At 47.3% G+C, this 16,712-nt stretch overlaps 1 protein-coding gene and 1 long non-coding RNA gene across 2 annotated transcripts; one reads left to right on the top strand and one right to left on the bottom strand.

Annotated features, from left to right (window-relative positions):
• Nucleotides 1-121: 121 nt before the first annotated feature.
• LOC140254903 (DNA-directed RNA polymerase I subunit RPA49-like) lies at nucleotides 122-9,603 on the bottom strand. Its single transcript, XM_072342049.1, has 12 exons — nucleotides 9,491-9,603; nucleotides 9,314-9,417; nucleotides 8,706-8,782; nucleotides 7,527-7,612; nucleotides 6,548-6,603; nucleotides 6,017-6,161; nucleotides 5,588-5,695; nucleotides 5,023-5,119; nucleotides 4,120-4,253; nucleotides 3,202-3,283; nucleotides 2,329-2,460; nucleotides 122-1,246 (listed from the first exon to the last, which is right to left on the bottom strand). Exons 1-12 carry the CDS (start codon nucleotides 9,549-9,551, stop codon nucleotides 1,087-1,089), a joined length of 1,242 nt encoding a protein of 413 aa, XP_072198150.1. The 5' UTR covers nucleotides 9,552-9,603; the 3' UTR covers nucleotides 122-1,086.
• Nucleotides 9,604-10,671: 1,068 nt separating this feature from the next.
• LOC140263277 (uncharacterized) lies at nucleotides 10,672-13,400 on the top strand. Its single transcript, XR_011905891.1, has 5 exons — nucleotides 10,672-11,256; nucleotides 11,692-11,779; nucleotides 12,212-12,298; nucleotides 12,619-12,721; nucleotides 13,289-13,400. It is a non-coding gene; the product is annotated as an uncharacterized lncRNA (long non-coding RNA).
• The last annotated feature ends 3,312 nt before the right edge of the window (nucleotides 13,401-16,712 follow it).

The raw sequence follows: 16,712 nt of genomic DNA, 5'->3' as shown, positions 1-16,712 counted from the left end.
GTTCTGCCTGAGCTGCACAGAAGGGGGCTGATGGATCCTCAGGATTCCATTCAGAAGGTCCTATCATGATAGAAGAACCACAGTTACTTTCAGGAACAGAAACAGTTCTGATCTTCCTGGCAGAGCTTCCAAGATCTCAACAGATATGACCTGAAGAGAGAAGCGAACAGGATGAAGAGACATTGCACTGGGGTTATTTTATTTTTTAAGTTAAGCCTCGCTAATGTGGAGGTGACACAGTAAAAGGCATGCCTGTATGTCCATGCTTTGCTGCTGGCCCGCCAGAAGGAGCTCTACCTCTGCAGATCCTCTCTGCCTTCTGGAGGGATGTTGCAGGGCTCTAAGTCACTCATTTTGTGCTCCCTTTTTCTCACTGGCAGCTAATGAAATGCACATCAAGAGCAGTGAAGCGCTCAGCATCCTTGCTGGTGTCCCTCAGAACCACTGCAGCAGGGTCCAGCAGAGGCCTGACAGGAATGTGGCCAGCGAGGTGAGATGGAGGGAGCTGAGCTTGACTAGTACAGCAAAGCCCTCAGCTGTCTGAAGGGCAGTCAGAACCAAGCCCTTCTCAGCACTGTCAGGCTCAACAGAGCAAGGGTCAGCAGCATGAGCTGCAGTGCTTCCTGGCCTGTGGGAGGTCCAGCTGAGAGATGCGGAGCATTCTCGCCTTGGGGCAAGCTCCTGGTGGAGTGCTGGGACAGCTCTCAGGGAACTGCATGGCCACCATCCTCAGGGTAACCTCCAAGATCTCTGCATTTGTGTCACAAAGGGGTAAAACCCGCCTGAAGTACGCAGCCAGCACAGCACCTACAACTCCTAACAACATGATTTTGTTCTGGCACATTGTACATCTTTCTCCCCTCGCAGACAGGAGGAAAGACAAAGGGTTGATACTTTTTCTAAATACGTAAGGTAAACAGTTTAATGAAATAACAGCTGTTCCCATCAGCACAGAGACTTCAACAGGGCTGTGCCATGATGCTGGAAAGCCAAATCCAACAGGCAAATGCATCCCCATGATGCTGTGTGTGCAGAACAACTGTTGAGAACGGAACTGTTTCACCCCTGCTCACACCTCCCAGATTCTCAGTTCATCTTTTTGCGCTTCCTCTGGCTCCCTGATGCTTTCTGCACAGGCAAGGGGAGAGAGAGGGTGCCAAGCTTGTGATTTTGATCATTCTCAAGTCCTGGCATCCCCTTTGCCTTGGAGACCTTCAACCGCATGGCCCTTGCAATGTCCATCAACCTGGAAAACAACAGAGAAACGTTGTGTTAGTGGGGTAGAGTGGTCTTCTGGGAAAGACACTGCAGAAATGAGCAATAGCTTGTTCACCTCAGGAGGGAAGCTAGGAGGCAGAAGCAAGCAGGATGTCTGCTCTGCATCCCAACACAACCACGAGAACGCAAACTGGAAGTATTTAAATACTACAAGGCAGGGAGCCTTGCTGGAAAGGCTAGAACACTACCAAACTGGGCACGAGCACCCCAGTGAGCATTAAAAACCCACGGTGCCTTACTCAGTGTACAGCAACCTTGGAGAAAAAAAAGCAAGCAGCCCGTATTTCCAACAGAATCCTATGACATGAGTGACAGGATGGAAAGAACCTAGTACAGAGAGCATCTCCTCTTAACTGCTGAAATACAGCAGTCCTAGATATAAACACATTTTGGATGAGATTGGTACTGAGCAGGGCTTGATCAAGATGTCACCAGCCAGAATACACCTGGAGACTTGTCAAACACAGAATGAAGCAAACTGAAGAGGTAAGGCGAGCAGAATCTTATAAAGTTAAATTGTGAAGTCTTGCATCTGGGGAGGAGCAGCAACTACATGCTCACAATCTGCCTGTGAGAAAGAAAATCTGTTTCTAGTTTTCCAGTTACAGTCAGATACAAATCTGTACTTGCATCCAGACTGGTACCTAGCTGACACCAGATCTCTGCTGAAAGAAGGGATTCAGTGAGGAGCAACATGACTTAGCAGGCAAGATACAGCACTGGGTAGCACCTGAATAGGTTTTCTGCCATTTTGATGCTGCCTGCCTCGTTTTTCCACTTTCAGATGGACAAAAAAGCCTCACAGTGCACCTGAGCAGGTTTGTGAAAAGCACTCTTTCAAAGCTTTGACACATAGAACTACCCCATTAGACGTAGCAGGGCTTGAATATAAAACTTCAACACACTCAGAGTCTAACTGCAACATAGGGAACTCACAGCGGGTATCGCTGTACTATTTGGGCACAGAAGAGGCTCCAGAGCCCTCTTCCCCAGGGACTGTTTGCACGAGGACCACAGGCATCTTAACAGGCATAAGCAAACATGACTCACCTACTTTCGTGGAGCTTCAAGTCATTCTGCAGGACAGTGAGGTCAACTTGGAAGTTTTTAATGTGCAGAGCCAGTGCAATGGCATATGCTGCAATTTTAGTCTTCAGCGACGCAGAGATTAAATTCTGAACACTGAAGAGCAAGTGTGAGAACAGATGAAAAGCGGAGAGTTAGCAAACCCAAAACACAACCACCCACGAGGTGGAGACAGAACTGGAGCCCCAGTTAGCTATGGCAAGCATTTCCGAGACATGAAAAAAGAGCTTTAAGAAACACAGGTCCCTGATCACAGGGGCCTCAAGGTCTTCCTCAACAACTGCCCATGTTTCTGTTCAAAAGTGCAGGTCTCTGGAGATGTTTACAGGTTTACAGACTTGACTGAATCACTGTCTACAAACACTTCTGTCTCTCTGGCACACTGGCAAGATGACAGCGAGGTGAAGCTGATCTGAAGGTACTCACTGCAGCCATACACAACACACAGAGCAGGTCTGAAAGCATTTATTTTTACTGTTCACCCCTGGTCTGAGTCTTTATAAACAAATGCACCCTTGATGGCCCACACGGATTCAACCTCTCTGTTAACCTCCAGTTCACAGCAAACAGCAGATAGATGATGGCTGAGCAATGGCAGTTATGCTACGCAGAGGCTGTTGGATTCTTGAGAAAAGGCACTGTAGCAACAATTACAAATCTTCTCACTCTTGCTGATCAAGTCAGCCTGGTGAGCCTGGCTAAATTCACAGGCACAGGCTTGTTTAAGCACACATGACTCTGCCTCTCCCAGCTATTTGATAATGACTCTGTGGCCCTTCAAGCTGTTTTCTACATCCTCTGAACATCAATAACATCAAAGCAATCACAGTTCCTTACCCGCCATTGTTGTAGGTCAGTGAAGTGAAGTTCTTCATAAGCTTCCTGCTAATGATGTGAGGGCATTCAGGACCCATTGGATCTAGAATGGAAAGGGGTTTCACAGTGAGCACCAAGACTGGTTATTTTCACATCCATTTCAAGCCTCCTGGACTAACTCTTGTTGGATGACCCCAGCGTCTCCACCAATGCAGAAAGATATTTACAGACAGATTTACCTTCCTCACCCATCTTACCAGTCACTGAAAAGGCCAACGTTGGAATTTTTGTAAGAAACAGAAACACAAGGTCTGTGAAATAGAGCAAGTCCTGAAAACTTCAATGCAAACATTTGTGCACTGCTTTTGAGAAAAGCAGTTCCTGCCACTTTATAAGAAACATTCTGAAGACTGTCATCTACACACTGAGATACTAAGAAAAGTCTGACACGAAGACAGCACAAAAACACCTAAAGATTGCTTTGTGTACTGCATGCCTCTTGCAGCTAAAAAATGGAGGCTAGATGAGGAAGAGCACTGATAGTTTCCTGCCTCCTGGCTTAGGAGTAAAGCTTGACGATATAAAATGTTTTCAGGTACAGAAACCATGAACTGTCTGTAAGCAAAAAAGGAATCTCAAACTCAGATGTAAACTATTTTATCTCCTACAAATAGGATCTCACTGCAGGACCCTGATGTATGACAGTTAGAAAAGGACTGAAGAGAATGACACACGTATATCCCAGTAGGTGCAGATCTAAAACTCCACAATGTCATGGAAATACTGAACTTCATCATGAAACAAGCTGAACTGTAACTGCTGCACGTAGCCATTTATCAAACAGGTAACTCTGAGAAGCTTCATTGTTTGCTATTACGGTAACTACAAACCAAGTCCCAGCAGGCAGCTGAAAAGGGTAAGAGTTGAAAATTGTCTTACGCTTCTTCTTGATTATTTTCAGGAAGCTGAACTTAATAAGGATGTCCAGGAACCAGAGGCATCGAGCTTTGCAGTCCCTGCTCTTCTCATCAGCAGGCAGGAACTTCAGCTCTTCTAAGACAAAGGAGCAATGGCTGAAGAGGAAAGAGGGAGCATGAGGACCAGAGAATCAGGGACTAGCTTTCTTATTAGAACACATCCTTAAATCCACCGCACAGCTCTTTTAGGTTAGAATAGTTTCCTGAACACTAATACAAGAAAGCTCACAATGCTGCTCTGTGAGCACATTTTCTGTCCACCACAGTCAGCACATTTCTGCACGTGGCACTACAGAGGCCCCTGCACTGCAAAAACCACAAGTTCTCCATGGAGTGTGCCATGTGCACACATACACATGCACACACACTTCTGCTTAGGCACAGATGGGAAGCAGCGAAAGTGAGCTGTGGCTTGTGCTTTACCTGCCTACTTCAGCACCAGGACTTAACACAAGCCCACGTCCATTTGCAAAGCCACAGCAACTTCCAGTTATGACAGTACATGGTAGCAACAGTGCTCGGCCACAGGAATGTCATCCTTAGCACAGCTCTGTGGTCCCATATCGAGGTATTTTCCTTCATCCTGCACTTTGGATTTACTCCCTCTCTTCCCCTATAATCAGTTCCCAAGAGGACAGCTGCACTATTGTGCACAGCACCTTTTCTCCCATCAAGCTACACCTCCACACTTCCCAGAGGTATGCACTGGGTCATGATCTGATGCCTTCTCTTTAGACTGAAGACCATTACTACCCATACCGTAGAGCTGGTAAAGCTGGTTACAGCTGCCATCCTGCCTGTAAGAAGAACCACGATTTCATAATGCCAGCCTTAGCTATCAAAAGGCTGCCTGCGGAAGTATTACCTTTTCTCTTCTGTTTTCTTGGCAATTTCCTCTGGAGTGATGTTAATAAAGGCTGCTGCTGGACCCTGCAATGCTTCATACTCTGCTGGAGACAGAACTGGATGGACTTTAAAGAAAAGAACATGGTTCTCTCTGGTTCTGAATAGCTCACAGTGAGATATGGTCTGTCAGCTCTTGCTATGGGAGGTGTGAGATAGGGAAGTGGGGAAAGAATTATAAATTAGCAGAAAGTAACAACAGAACTTGTTGTAACCAAACCAAATGTCTCTGAGGTACAGTGGCTCAAACACAAATAATTTCTCATATACTCCTGACATCACTGCTATTCTTAGCTGAGCAGCTCCCAGCAGGCAGGCACAGTACCCCTGTCTTTGTAGGAAGGAAGAATACAGAACTGGGAACCCCAAAGCCTCAACATACCAACTTCCTGCTATCAGCTTTTGGTTTGTGAGGGGAGAAGGCTCAGCCCTGCTGTCACATGCCCAGCAGCACTTTCTCCACATGCCAGACTACCAACAGGAAAGTTTACAGGCACCAGAAACCACACTGTCACTGAAAAAGATACTGTCGTCAAACTTGTAAACATGTTCTGGTTTGTCAGCATCCTCATGACATGGCGGTAGGAAAATGGACATGTTCTGTTCATCGTCTTGGGCCACATCCTGGATCAAAGCTTTGGAGAGAAGAAGGAAAGAAGAGAGTATTTGGACCGTGCAGACAAAGCCACAAAGAGTGGACTTCTAGAACACCACCAAAAATGGGCAGAGGTGGACGGTGATAACACAGTTTTTCCTAGCGAAATAAGAAAGCAGTTCCTTTTCCAATAAAAAGTTTGGCAAGGTCCTCAACACGTGCCCATCTCAGCAGTTAAACCAACCTCCTCCCTTCTCACTCAAGGAAAACACCCTTCTTCTTCCCACCATGTTTGGCAAGGAAAGGACAGGAAAATGGTAATTTTGATTGCCTTCCTCAACATCTCAGACAACATTCTTACCTGTTACCCCCTTTGCATCTATAACATCTGCTGCTGCTTTTGTCACAGCTGTATTGAGAATATCATTGCCCACCGCATTCATTCGCCGAGAGTTCAGAGCTCGCTTCTGCTTGCTGGTACCAAATGCCTCAATGCACAGATCCACCTGTGTATAACACAGAAGCAACGACAACACACTGAACTCAAGACACTTTGCATGCAGGAAGAATACCCAGATAACCACTGCTTGTTCTACGTGTACGTTTTTAAAGTAGTTCCAAACATAACACTGGGTACAAACAAAGCATACGACAAAGAAATGCAAACGGGCATGTTTTACCTGGGACTGTAGACAAGTCTAAAGTATTTAGGAACATACTGCTAAGCTAGACACTAACAACAGGCTGTCTCAAAAACCATCAGTGCATAGAAAGAATGCTGACCCTGCACAAGTTTGTCCTGCAACAAATCAAACATCTCAGTTTCAGACAAGTATTTACCACTCTCTGCTGGATAACTACAGCACATTATGATATCAGGTTTCAACCTTACCTTTTCCCTGTAGGATTTATTCTGATAATCCCTTGTGTCATCAGGAATTAAATTATCTACAAAAGAATAAAAATTAGTATGCTTGGCTTGCAGCAGGCAGGAAAGTGCATGTACTGGGTACCCCTTTAGCTCTAATCAATTACAGAAGGACTAGGTACACCACTTCAGGGTCTTCTCTACAGGATTTTGTTAATTAAATACTTTGAATGTGAAAGATTATGTACCTAAAATAAAGAGAGACAATTTTTGCTACAAAATATAAAAGCATAATGCACAGGTTGCAGCAATACTAAGCTCCTGTTGCCTAAAAAACAAAATAGTTCCTTAAAGATCATATTCTTAGGATCATTTCCACTAGATTCAGTAATAAAAAGCAGTTCTGCTGGGGAAAAGCCATTTTCTTTTTCAGTGAACAATTCAGTCTACTAACTTGATTATTTCCAGGCTTCCCTCAGCAGGAGAAGGGCTGCAATTATCCTAAGCAGTGACAACTCTATTTCTAACTCTGGTATTTCCACCCTCCCACACCCGAGCTCTCTGCTTAACTCTTCCCCTGACTATCAGCTCTCTCTTTTTTCATTCCATCCTGCTCCCCAGGCGTGGACAGAGTGATGTATCTCTGAGTGGTGTGCCCTGGTGGCGCAGCGGTAGAATTCCCGTTTGCAACACCAGGGGGCCCAGGTTCGAATCCCCCCTGTGGAGCAGGGGGTAGAAGTGCCGCTCTGCTACACAGAGGGCTCGAATCCCGGGAGTTGGACTCGATGATCTCTAAGGTCCCTTCCAACTCACACAATACTATGATACTATGATGATATGATATGATGTATCCTCCTTCCCTCATTCTAAGGCGGCACAGCAGAAATAAGAGTAGGAGGAAACAGGGCAATGCTGTCAGTAGCCAATTAGTTAGTTTTGAATGCATACATATTTCCAAGACATTGTGACCCCGGCACCAGGGTTAAATACAGAACTGTCCTACCTGACAGTAACGGTTGCATGTTGAATATTTCAGCATTATAGACTTCCATTTGCCCCGAATCCTTGTTTAAAACACCAAGAAAATACCTGGGGAGAACAAATGCAAATGATAACCATTGACAGTCTCAGAGCTGAGAAAAATTAACTTGGAATCTATAGAACAGGCTAATTTCTAGCAAGTCATTTTTCATTTCACACTTCAGAGGAGCAAACCCAAATAGTTTGTGCTGCTCCTCACCACAGAATCCTAGAACAGACTCATAGAATCCTTAGAGTTGGACCTTTAAACATCATCTAGTTTGTATTTGGAGAGAAAAATTGAATAATCTATATCATGACCCTTTCAAAAGAACCAGCACAAGGACATTAAATGGCTGGAAGCACCTCGTCTTAGCAGCTTCTGCAGTTCTGTTTACTCTACATTGTGTCACCCCACTTCTACTTTAAGTAACCCCCGTGGTCAGAGTAGAGATAAACCACAAGCAAACACTGCAGGACAAATGTAGCGCGTTCACGGGGCACAGCACTCACTAACAGGAGCCTGACACACACACCAAATGTACTTCAGAGCTCTGTAGGTTAGCTGTGACAAAGTAAGATGATTTTACACTTGGTTTCCACTGATACAAGAGGTTCTTCTACCAGAGGATGGGAACGATCCCCCATGCAAAATAGTTCTTAGGAATTCATGGGATTTGCCTCGAGGCTACAAAGGTCACCTTCTAAAACCAGCACATGTGAAAACTGGTGATTTCACCAAGGCTTCCCATTACAGCATGAGGCACAGACAAGTTATTAATTCATACAGCACCTCCGGACTGTGGCCCAGAAGTTAAATGGTGACCAACGACCCACTGGTTTCCTGGATACTGATCTTGACAGCTAAGAAGGAATAATGCTGTTGTGCCCAGGTTTCAGCTACGTGCAGACACCTTCTCACTCTTCTCCTCCAGCAGATCTAAACTCGACTTATGTGTAAGATCACAGCTCCCGAGGAAGCAGCGTGCAAAATGGTGCGGCTGCCAGATGACATCAGCTGCCCAAATCCTCTCCATTTGCACCACGGCCTCAATGAGAACTCATCAGTCACCTTGACAGAAGGCTAAAAGCCCATTTCATTTGCGCAGTTCCTCTGCTTTCACCTTCTTGTTTCTCGCACAGTGTGGCCAGCTCCCCATACCTGCACATGGAGCTGCATTTCATGGCTCCGCTGCTGAAGTTATTCCCCACGTATGAAAGCCTTTCAGTTTCTGACACCTGACAGACAAAGAAACATGACTTGAAGAGCGCATGGTTTGAAAGCGCACGTTTTGCTGCACGTCCTTCAGTGACACGAAGCTCAGCGCTGCCACAAGCGCCAGCTTTAAAGCAGCGGGAGCAGCCTGTGAACGAGGCAGCAGAAAGGAGCGTTCTGTACCAGTCTGCTCCTGCTTGCAGCGCTTCCGGCTGCGTGACACCGTTACTCAGCGCCTCTCTAAGGCTACAGAAGCAGCATGACAGATGTCAGCATGGGCCGCGTGGCACAGAACTGCGGAGAGCCACCGTTCCAAAGCAGGGAGCTCAACGCACAGTGTTCCGTGCTGCACGTAAAGCTTCAGCACCACCCGGTGGCCGCGATTAACCCGATGGAGGCGGAGCTCGCACACACGTTGTAAGTGTTTGTGTCTCTGCTCAGGGGTGTTTCGCTGTGGGTTTCGGATCAGAAATCACTCGCTCCGAGCTGACAACGCGCCGATCGCGTTCGGCTCTAAGGCGCACGGCTCTGCCGCCGGGACCGCCCGGCCTTACCAGGATCCTCCGCCGCCTCTTCCGGGCATTGCCCACCTCGCCGCTCCGGTACAGGGAGAAGCGCACGGCGTCGGGCCGCTGCAGCTGCCCGTTGGAGAAGGTCACTGCGGGCGGAAGGAGAGGCCGTGAGTCCCGCAGCGCCGCCCGCCCCCCGCCCGGCCCCGCCGCCCTCCTCACCCAGCAGCGCCGGCTGCTCGCGCTCCGGGTCCCCGCGGTAGCACCACGTGGCGCCGCCCATGGCGCGGGACCGGCACGCGCGGCACGGAGCCCCGCCGCCGCTTCCGGCGGGCGCTCCGAGAGTGCGTCACTTCCGCTCGGCGCCACTAGTGCGTAATTTCCGGCGGACGCGGCGAGAGGCTGCGAGCGTCGCTGCGCGGCGGGTTCGGTGCGCGCTGGGCCCGCGGTCGGAACTCGGCCCGGTCGGAACTCGGCCCGGTCGGAACTCGGCCCGGTGGGCCTCCCGTGGGCTGCCGCCGTCTGTCCCGGCCCCGCCGCCCGCCTCGCTGTCCCGGCGCTGAAGGAGGAGCCTGGAGCGGGGCTCGTCGGGTCTGTAACGGCGGCGGTGCGTAAGACCGGCCCCCTGGGGGAGGGGCGCGGCGCGGGCTGGGCCGTGAGGGTCTCCCGGCGGGCTGCCTGGGCGGTAAGGGAGCCGCCCGCACACAGCAGCCCTTCCTGCCCATAGAGGCGGTCCAGGCACGGCCCGGATACCCGAGTCACCCCGAGGGGCACGCAGCAGAGCGGGCCCTCCTGCCTCACCTTTGTGCCGGTACCGCGTTGCTCGTCGTAGCCGAGCTGTGCAGGACGGGACTTGGGTGGGGGGGTGCCGACTCGGGTGCTGACTCTGACTCAGCCCCGCCTGCTGTGCCTTGCTGAGGGCGTGAGGCATCTGTTAGGCCCAGCCTGCAGCTGGTGGCTTGTCTCGTAAGCCTGTCTGTTACAGGAGAGAGGTCAGTCGGCACTGATGTCTGTGTCAAGCCCAGAACGCAGCTCTGTCTTGGAGCTGACCAGACGTGCTTCATTTCTTCCTCCGCCCTTTAAGAATCGCTCAGGGGTTTCATTCAGCACCCACGCTTGAAAATCGTGGCAATTGTCGTTTAGTGAAATGTTTTCATTTCGCATCGTTGTGCGTGCTGCATAGGTTGCTCAGAAAGTAATGCCTCCTGTTTATTCCTGTGCAAACTACAGCAGATAGATCACTTGGTAGAGCATAATGCTCCATTACCAAGCGCCATTTTTCAGCATGGTAACCACCATTAGCAATGCATTCTCATTGGTGATGAGCGAGGGCCTGCGTACCACCCTTATATAAATCTGCACCAGCAGAGGTGACATCTGTCACCACTGCAGAAACACGGCATCCACCACCTCACCGTGCTCACATCTACTCTTTGTGCTCCACAAGAGTTGATGAATGTCGTTGGGTGCTGTTTTTTCTGCATGCAGGAATTCAGCAACTCATTTCTGCTTCATACGCGCTTCCACGTCAGATGCCATCTTGTCATACTGGCCCTCTGCTGCCATCTGTCATATGGCCCCAGCAGAATGTTGGTGTGAAGACTCAACCTCTGCTGCCATCCCGCCAACATCCACCTCTGACGTTGTGATTCTTAAGGCTGATTTTGCATATGTCTGTTCCTACGTTTGGAAAGTAAAGAAATGTCAGAATCACCCAAATAGTTGTTCAAGGTTCATTCTAAATCCTCTTTTGTTTTAGTTATTTTATTTTCATTAAACTGTTTTATTGCAGAGAGGAAGATACGCTGCTCCCAAATGGCTTTCACCTCGCAGTACCCTGCTAGTTCGCCAACTGCTACAGGAAAAAGAGCCGCTTCTATTCGGATGGATCTACAAAATGCTGTTGCAGGAGCTCAAAACACTGGTGGAGTACCTGGAAATTATTCAGTGTTTAAACAAGTTAAATTGTTCCATGCCATGAAGAAAAGGTGAGCGTTGCCTTGTGCTGAAAATTCTCCAATAAAAACATGGTACTAGTTACAGGTAATAGAAATAATTTCTATTTTAGTAATTAAACAGTCTTCAAGCAGCTTGCGCTTGGATGTTCTTAATTGTGCTGTAGAACTAAAACCAGTCTGTAAACCAAAGATGTCTCATAAAGAAAGCTGAACATACTCAGTATGCATTTGAGCTGTATCTGGGCAGTCTCATAATACAAAATGCTCGTGGAACGTTTGCTGTAACCGCAGGTTCTGTAACTGCTCTTCCCAGCTCAGGTGTTTGACCTTCCTGTTGGTGAAGTGATGAAATACTGCTGGTTTCTATTTGTGCTTCTAGGCACCACGAAGCTCTTAGGAATAGAAGAATTGTCTCCAGTTCTTTTCAATGCTATAAGTAACAGCTGGAGTGTTTCTGCCCACTAGGTAGACCCAAAGAAGCGGATTGCAGTTAAACAACTGTTAAGTCACCCTTGTCTCGTGCAAGGTCCTTCTGATGCTGTTCACTGGTTCGGTAAGTGCACGCGTGGGGAGATGGTTGCTGCAGATAGTGGGAAGTTGCTGTGTATTTGCAGGCAATGGCTGCCGTTGGTCACTGGGTGGCGCTGTTTCTCTGCAGAACAGCTGTGCTGTGCATGCCGTGTAACTAGTGATGAAGAGGAGACAGAAGCGTCACTTCTGCTCTAATAAAAAGTCTCATCTGCTGACAGGTTTTGTACCTGAATTCAGAGCTCAGAACCTGTTGCCACAGAGGGACTAGTTGCTGAAGTTGGGTGACTCTTTCTGTTTGCTCCTTTTAATAGGTAGCCATAACACTAACTGTTTAAAAAAGCATCTGAAATCATGGCTAATTACTGACTGCTGCATAGCAGAACACTATCACGGTGAGACTGGGCTGTGAGATGACTTGAAAGCTGCTTCCTCAGTACAGGTCTTATTCTTGCAGCTGGGACGCCTCGATGAAGACTGTGCAACAGAGCTTTCTGTGCTTCACAACAGGAGAAGAGAGAGTCTCTCAGCATTAACATCAGAGGTAATAAACGTTCACATTTATTCTTTTTTTCTCCTTTAATTGTGTTTTCTCAGCCTTTCTATGTTATTTATATGTTCTGTTCTACCATGCTAAAATCCTTACAGATCTCGGGAAGTCCAGGCAGACTAACAAACATGATGGGTACTCTGGCTTTAACCTGAATCTGAAAATTGTCTCTTGAAATTGTCTTTCTATTAAAGAGAAAGTGGTAGAATTTGAAGGATTGTTAAGATTTCCGTATAACTTTAGTAAGAATAGATATAAAATGTAAGTTTTATCTAGGAGAGATCATTTGTGGAGTCACTGTTACTTCTTTTTAGGTACAGGGAATAAAGAGAACAATCTGCCTACTAGGGGAAAAAGTGCTTCTCTTCAAGTCTGTGATATTTTCACAGTCTTAATTCAGAGGACTTCTAATGCCTTGTAAGTAATTCAAGCTTATTATACTACACTGAGTCTGTCAAGCATTGTACTCATGGTTCTCACAGTAGTCAAAATATCCAATCCAAATCCACCTTCTTCCGGTTTAAAGCCATTTCCCCTCATTCTTTTGCTACCTGCCCCATCCCTCTCAGTCTGTCCACATAGTAGAGGTGCTTTCAGCCCTCTCTGATCACCTTCATGGCCCTCCTCTAGACCTGCTTGAGCAACTCCAAGTCCTCCTTGTGCTGAGGGCTCCAGAACTGCATGCAGTACTCCAGATGGGGTTTCAGTGAGAGGAGTGTGGAGGGGCAGCACCACCTCCTTCCACCTGCTGGTCATGCTTCTACGCTTTAAGGCTTATGCTGTAAGGTCCTATATGCTTTAAGGTTTAGATTAGCTCTAAATCTTTTGGTACCTTACTTGTTCTGTTTGGCTTAGCAAGGAAGGTCTTCTTCTGAAGCATCCTCAGTCTTCGTCTGGGCAGCATCCTTAGAAATTACATGGACATTACGTGAGTGGGTGCTCCAAGGGGGGAAGAGCTCACCTTTCTGATCTGTTTCCTTTTAGGACACAGTCCTGGAGAGGATCTGCTTTACTTGTTTCCTGGAGACTTGGATTCTCAGATGGCTTTGACTGCAGCAATTTCTGATGTTCAAACTCTATTTTTCAGGTTTTGTTAGCTTACTGCTGTGCATTTTGTTTGCCTTTCACAAATGGAACTTTGCAAAATAAATCACGGGTACTCAAATGAAGTGCTGCTGTGCCTCCTGTGCTGGAAGATTAATGACCTATGTAACTTCTTTGCAAAGTATAAGTGCAGCGTGCATTGCAAGATGTATTAACTGCAGCGTGAGAAAAATCAGTCCTGTCTAATTCTCATTTAGGAGATAGGAAAGCCTAATCCAAAAGACAAACCAACCCCAAAACCTGGAGACTTAATATCCAAAAGGTGAACAGGTAGGATTAGGGTCACCCTAGGAAGTAGCAAGTGCTGCAGTTTGGTTTGCTTAGCTCTGAACCACAGAGAGGCACCACAATGTGAAGGGCAAACGGAATGAAAACACATGCACAGGCGCTCCGCATTCAAAGCGTTTTGGTTGCCCAGGACTTTGTCAAGGAAGCCCTTCTTGCCCCTCAGCCCCAGGAGTCTGACTGCATCACCCCTGTGATGGACTGAACAGCGACTGCAGTCACACACCTGAGAAAAACCCTGATCTCAGTCCCTCACAAGAGCACTTAGAGCTGCTGTCCTGTGAAAGTCCATCCCTGTCCAACTCTGTCACAGCACTCTGTGTTACTGTGTGTCTGAGCGGCAGCTGGCCCACCTTCCAGCACTGCACACAGATGGCACTGTCCCCCCTTATTCAGTCAGCCTGTTTCCTCTGAGCACACTCGGCTTCTCCTCACACTGCTGGGAGTAAATGTTCACCTGGAAATAGGACAAAACAGGTTTTGAACACAGGCAGAAATGGCTCCATGCAGGACTGAACCTATCAGTTGCGCTGTATCTTTGTGGCCCCTTCATTAATTAATGCCCAGAACACAAGTGAATGGACACACTTTCCTCCTGTAAACCTGCCTCTGCACCAGTCGGGTCTATAAAAGTCTGCTCTTAGTGCAAGGGCTCCTAGGAACTCAAAGCAGGACCAAGAAGTGGAAGTTACAGACTGATGCTGAGATCCTAATGAGCGCAGTGAATTACTGCTGCCCAACCAAAGCAGCCGTAAGAGCCAATCCTTAGAGCACAGTGCACATGATGAAGGACAACCTGTCTGGCTGTCCTGACATCCAGAAGGGCCAACAGCAAACAGACGGCCAGACCTTCATCACACACTGCCACGCACTCTCGTGTTTGCACTGTTACTCCCTGCACGTGATTCTTGTCTCCGACTGCTGAACACCTCACAGCCCTTCGTGCCTGTAAATGCACTCCCACCGCACACAGGGGGGCTCGTGGAACAGAGCCACCTTCCTTGTCTTGAATCTCATTGCCAACTGCTGCCCAAATACACGGCAGCTAAAAACGGAAGTGAAAATAAAGTGTTCTACAGAGAGTTATTTGGATTTTGAGATTTAAAGGTGCTCACACCAACGCAAATCCACCGACAGATTAGCAGAGTAAATGCATTTATTCAGCTGCTGCTTTTGTGCTTGTTTGTTTGCAGATGCAAACACATGCACACGTATGACATGTTATTCCACATGTTTACATACGTGTACCTAAACACACCCATATAATCAACCGTGGCACGTATATATACGCATACAGGAGTCCCAGAGCAGTTTCTGTAACCCGAAGTTTATATTTAAATGAAATATCCACGAGAGATACACCGATCTGAATGGATACACTCGTCTGTTTCCTAATGCTTACAGTAAGACAACACGCACACACTTCAAGTTACATGTGCCGGGCAGAACAAAAGCTCCCAGATTTCCCAACAGGAACTGGTGGTGGTGGATTACCCCCCACAGCCCCTAAATGCAGGCAGGGCCACCAACCTCCACTTTCATACCAGCCCAGGCTGCCCAGGGCCCCATCCAACCTGGCCTTGAACTCCTCCAGGGATGGACGGGGCATCCACAGCCCACGGCTTCTGTTCTCCTTCATCCCACTTTGTGTGGTGCTGAGCTTCCTGCTGGGTTGAATCGCAACAGAAGGAAACTGGCATTTATACTGAGAAACGTCAACCTCTTCCTCTCACTCCAATGGGACGGTTCCAAAGATTATCGTTGTATACATGAAATGTTATCCAGGCTTTTCCTCTATACATTTTAAAGGAGCTAAAGTCATTGGGCTTTTCAGGCTTTTTATTTAGTTGCGCTAAGATCCCACCATCTTTATAAAGCCAGTTCCCTACTCTGGGTCATCTACCTCCATGAAGATGTCACTGAAAAATACTCTGAGCTTTTGGTTGGCTCCTCTTCCTTCTCTTGATCTTCAGCACAATGAGGAGGTTTCTCGGATGGTTCATTATGTGGAGCCTAATAGAAAAAGAAAAGGCTGCTCGTAACAGAGCGCATTTGCATGCAAGTATAAGCATATGCAGATGCAAACCTTGTACAACTTCTGCACAAGTAGAAAAATGGGCTACAACTTCCCGAGAAACCAAAATGCTCATAGACAGACGTGCACAGAGAAGGCTGCTCTGTTTCCCTTTAAGTTTCCTAGACATGCACCAGTTAGAAACCATTCCCTGCAGCAGATCAGTCTCTCAGAACTGGAACACAGCATGCCCCCCTGCTCACCTGGAAGCGACTAATTCATTGTTTCTCACAGCTCAGAAATGCAAAGACATTCAGAAGCAAACATACCATAACTACAGCTTCAGCAGCTACGCTGTCATACTCCACAAATGACGATGTGCTTCTAGAGGGAAAGGAACAAGATTCCCCATCATCCTTATTAGACGGAGTTGTTTCCTTCAGACTTTGCTTTGTGGTCCCCATCTGTGGGTTTGGGATCTCTCCTCTCCTCCTTTGCATTTCTTCTGCAAGTTCAGAACTGCTTTTTCTACAAATTAAAGATAAAAATCCCAATGGATTGTTACTGACTATTCTGGCACGTGGGAGTTTATGAAGCGTTAAAGGAACACCGAACAACCTCCACCCTTGAGAACAAGGATATGTAACTCGTCTCTGAACTAGAGCCTGTAACTACCAGATGTTCAAAACGGTTTCTGAGAGGAACAGAGACACAGACCTGCAGGAAGAACTCAGTAGAGCACACGTCATGTCATCAGTGGGGAAAAACAATATAACATCATATAATATAAACATAATATAACATCAGAAGGCACAGCAATGAAGTAAGGATAGAGGAGGTACAAACTGTATCAAAGCAAGGATTCTTCATTTCAATTCATCGTTTCCCAGCTGCTGCAGATATACCAGATTCAAATAACCTGTTTTGTTTGGTACAAAAATACAATGAAAGAGCAAGTAACAGGATCAGGGCTGTGGGAGCACCACAGTCAAAAGCAGTGTGCAC

This window comes from Excalfactoria chinensis, chromosome 1 (genome assembly GCF_039878825.1).
Source record: "Excalfactoria chinensis isolate bCotChi1 chromosome 1, bCotChi1.hap2, whole genome shotgun sequence".
In the NCBI taxonomy this organism is placed as follows: Eukaryota; Metazoa; Chordata; class Aves; order Galliformes; family Phasianidae; genus Excalfactoria; species Excalfactoria chinensis.
The sequence above is the reverse complement of the archived record's forward strand: the minus strand, read 5'-3'. Positions and strand labels throughout refer to the sequence as shown.

What these genes read in the sequence shown, in the direction of transcription:
- LOC140254903 (XM_072342049.1), bottom strand. Translation starts at nt 9,551, where the DNA reads ATGGGCGGCGCCACGTGGTGCTACCGCGGGGACCCGGAGCGCGAGCAG. An exon ending in CATGCAACCGTTACTGTCAG is followed by an intron (nt 6,604 to 7,526) that starts GTAGGACAGTTC and finishes ATTCTTTTGTAG; the next exon opens with ATAATTTAATTCCTGATGAC. An exon ending in AGATGCAAAGGGGGTAACAG is followed by an intron (nt 5,696 to 6,016) that starts GTAAGAATGTTG and finishes TTCTCTCCAAAG; the next exon opens with CTTTGATCCAGGATGTGGCC.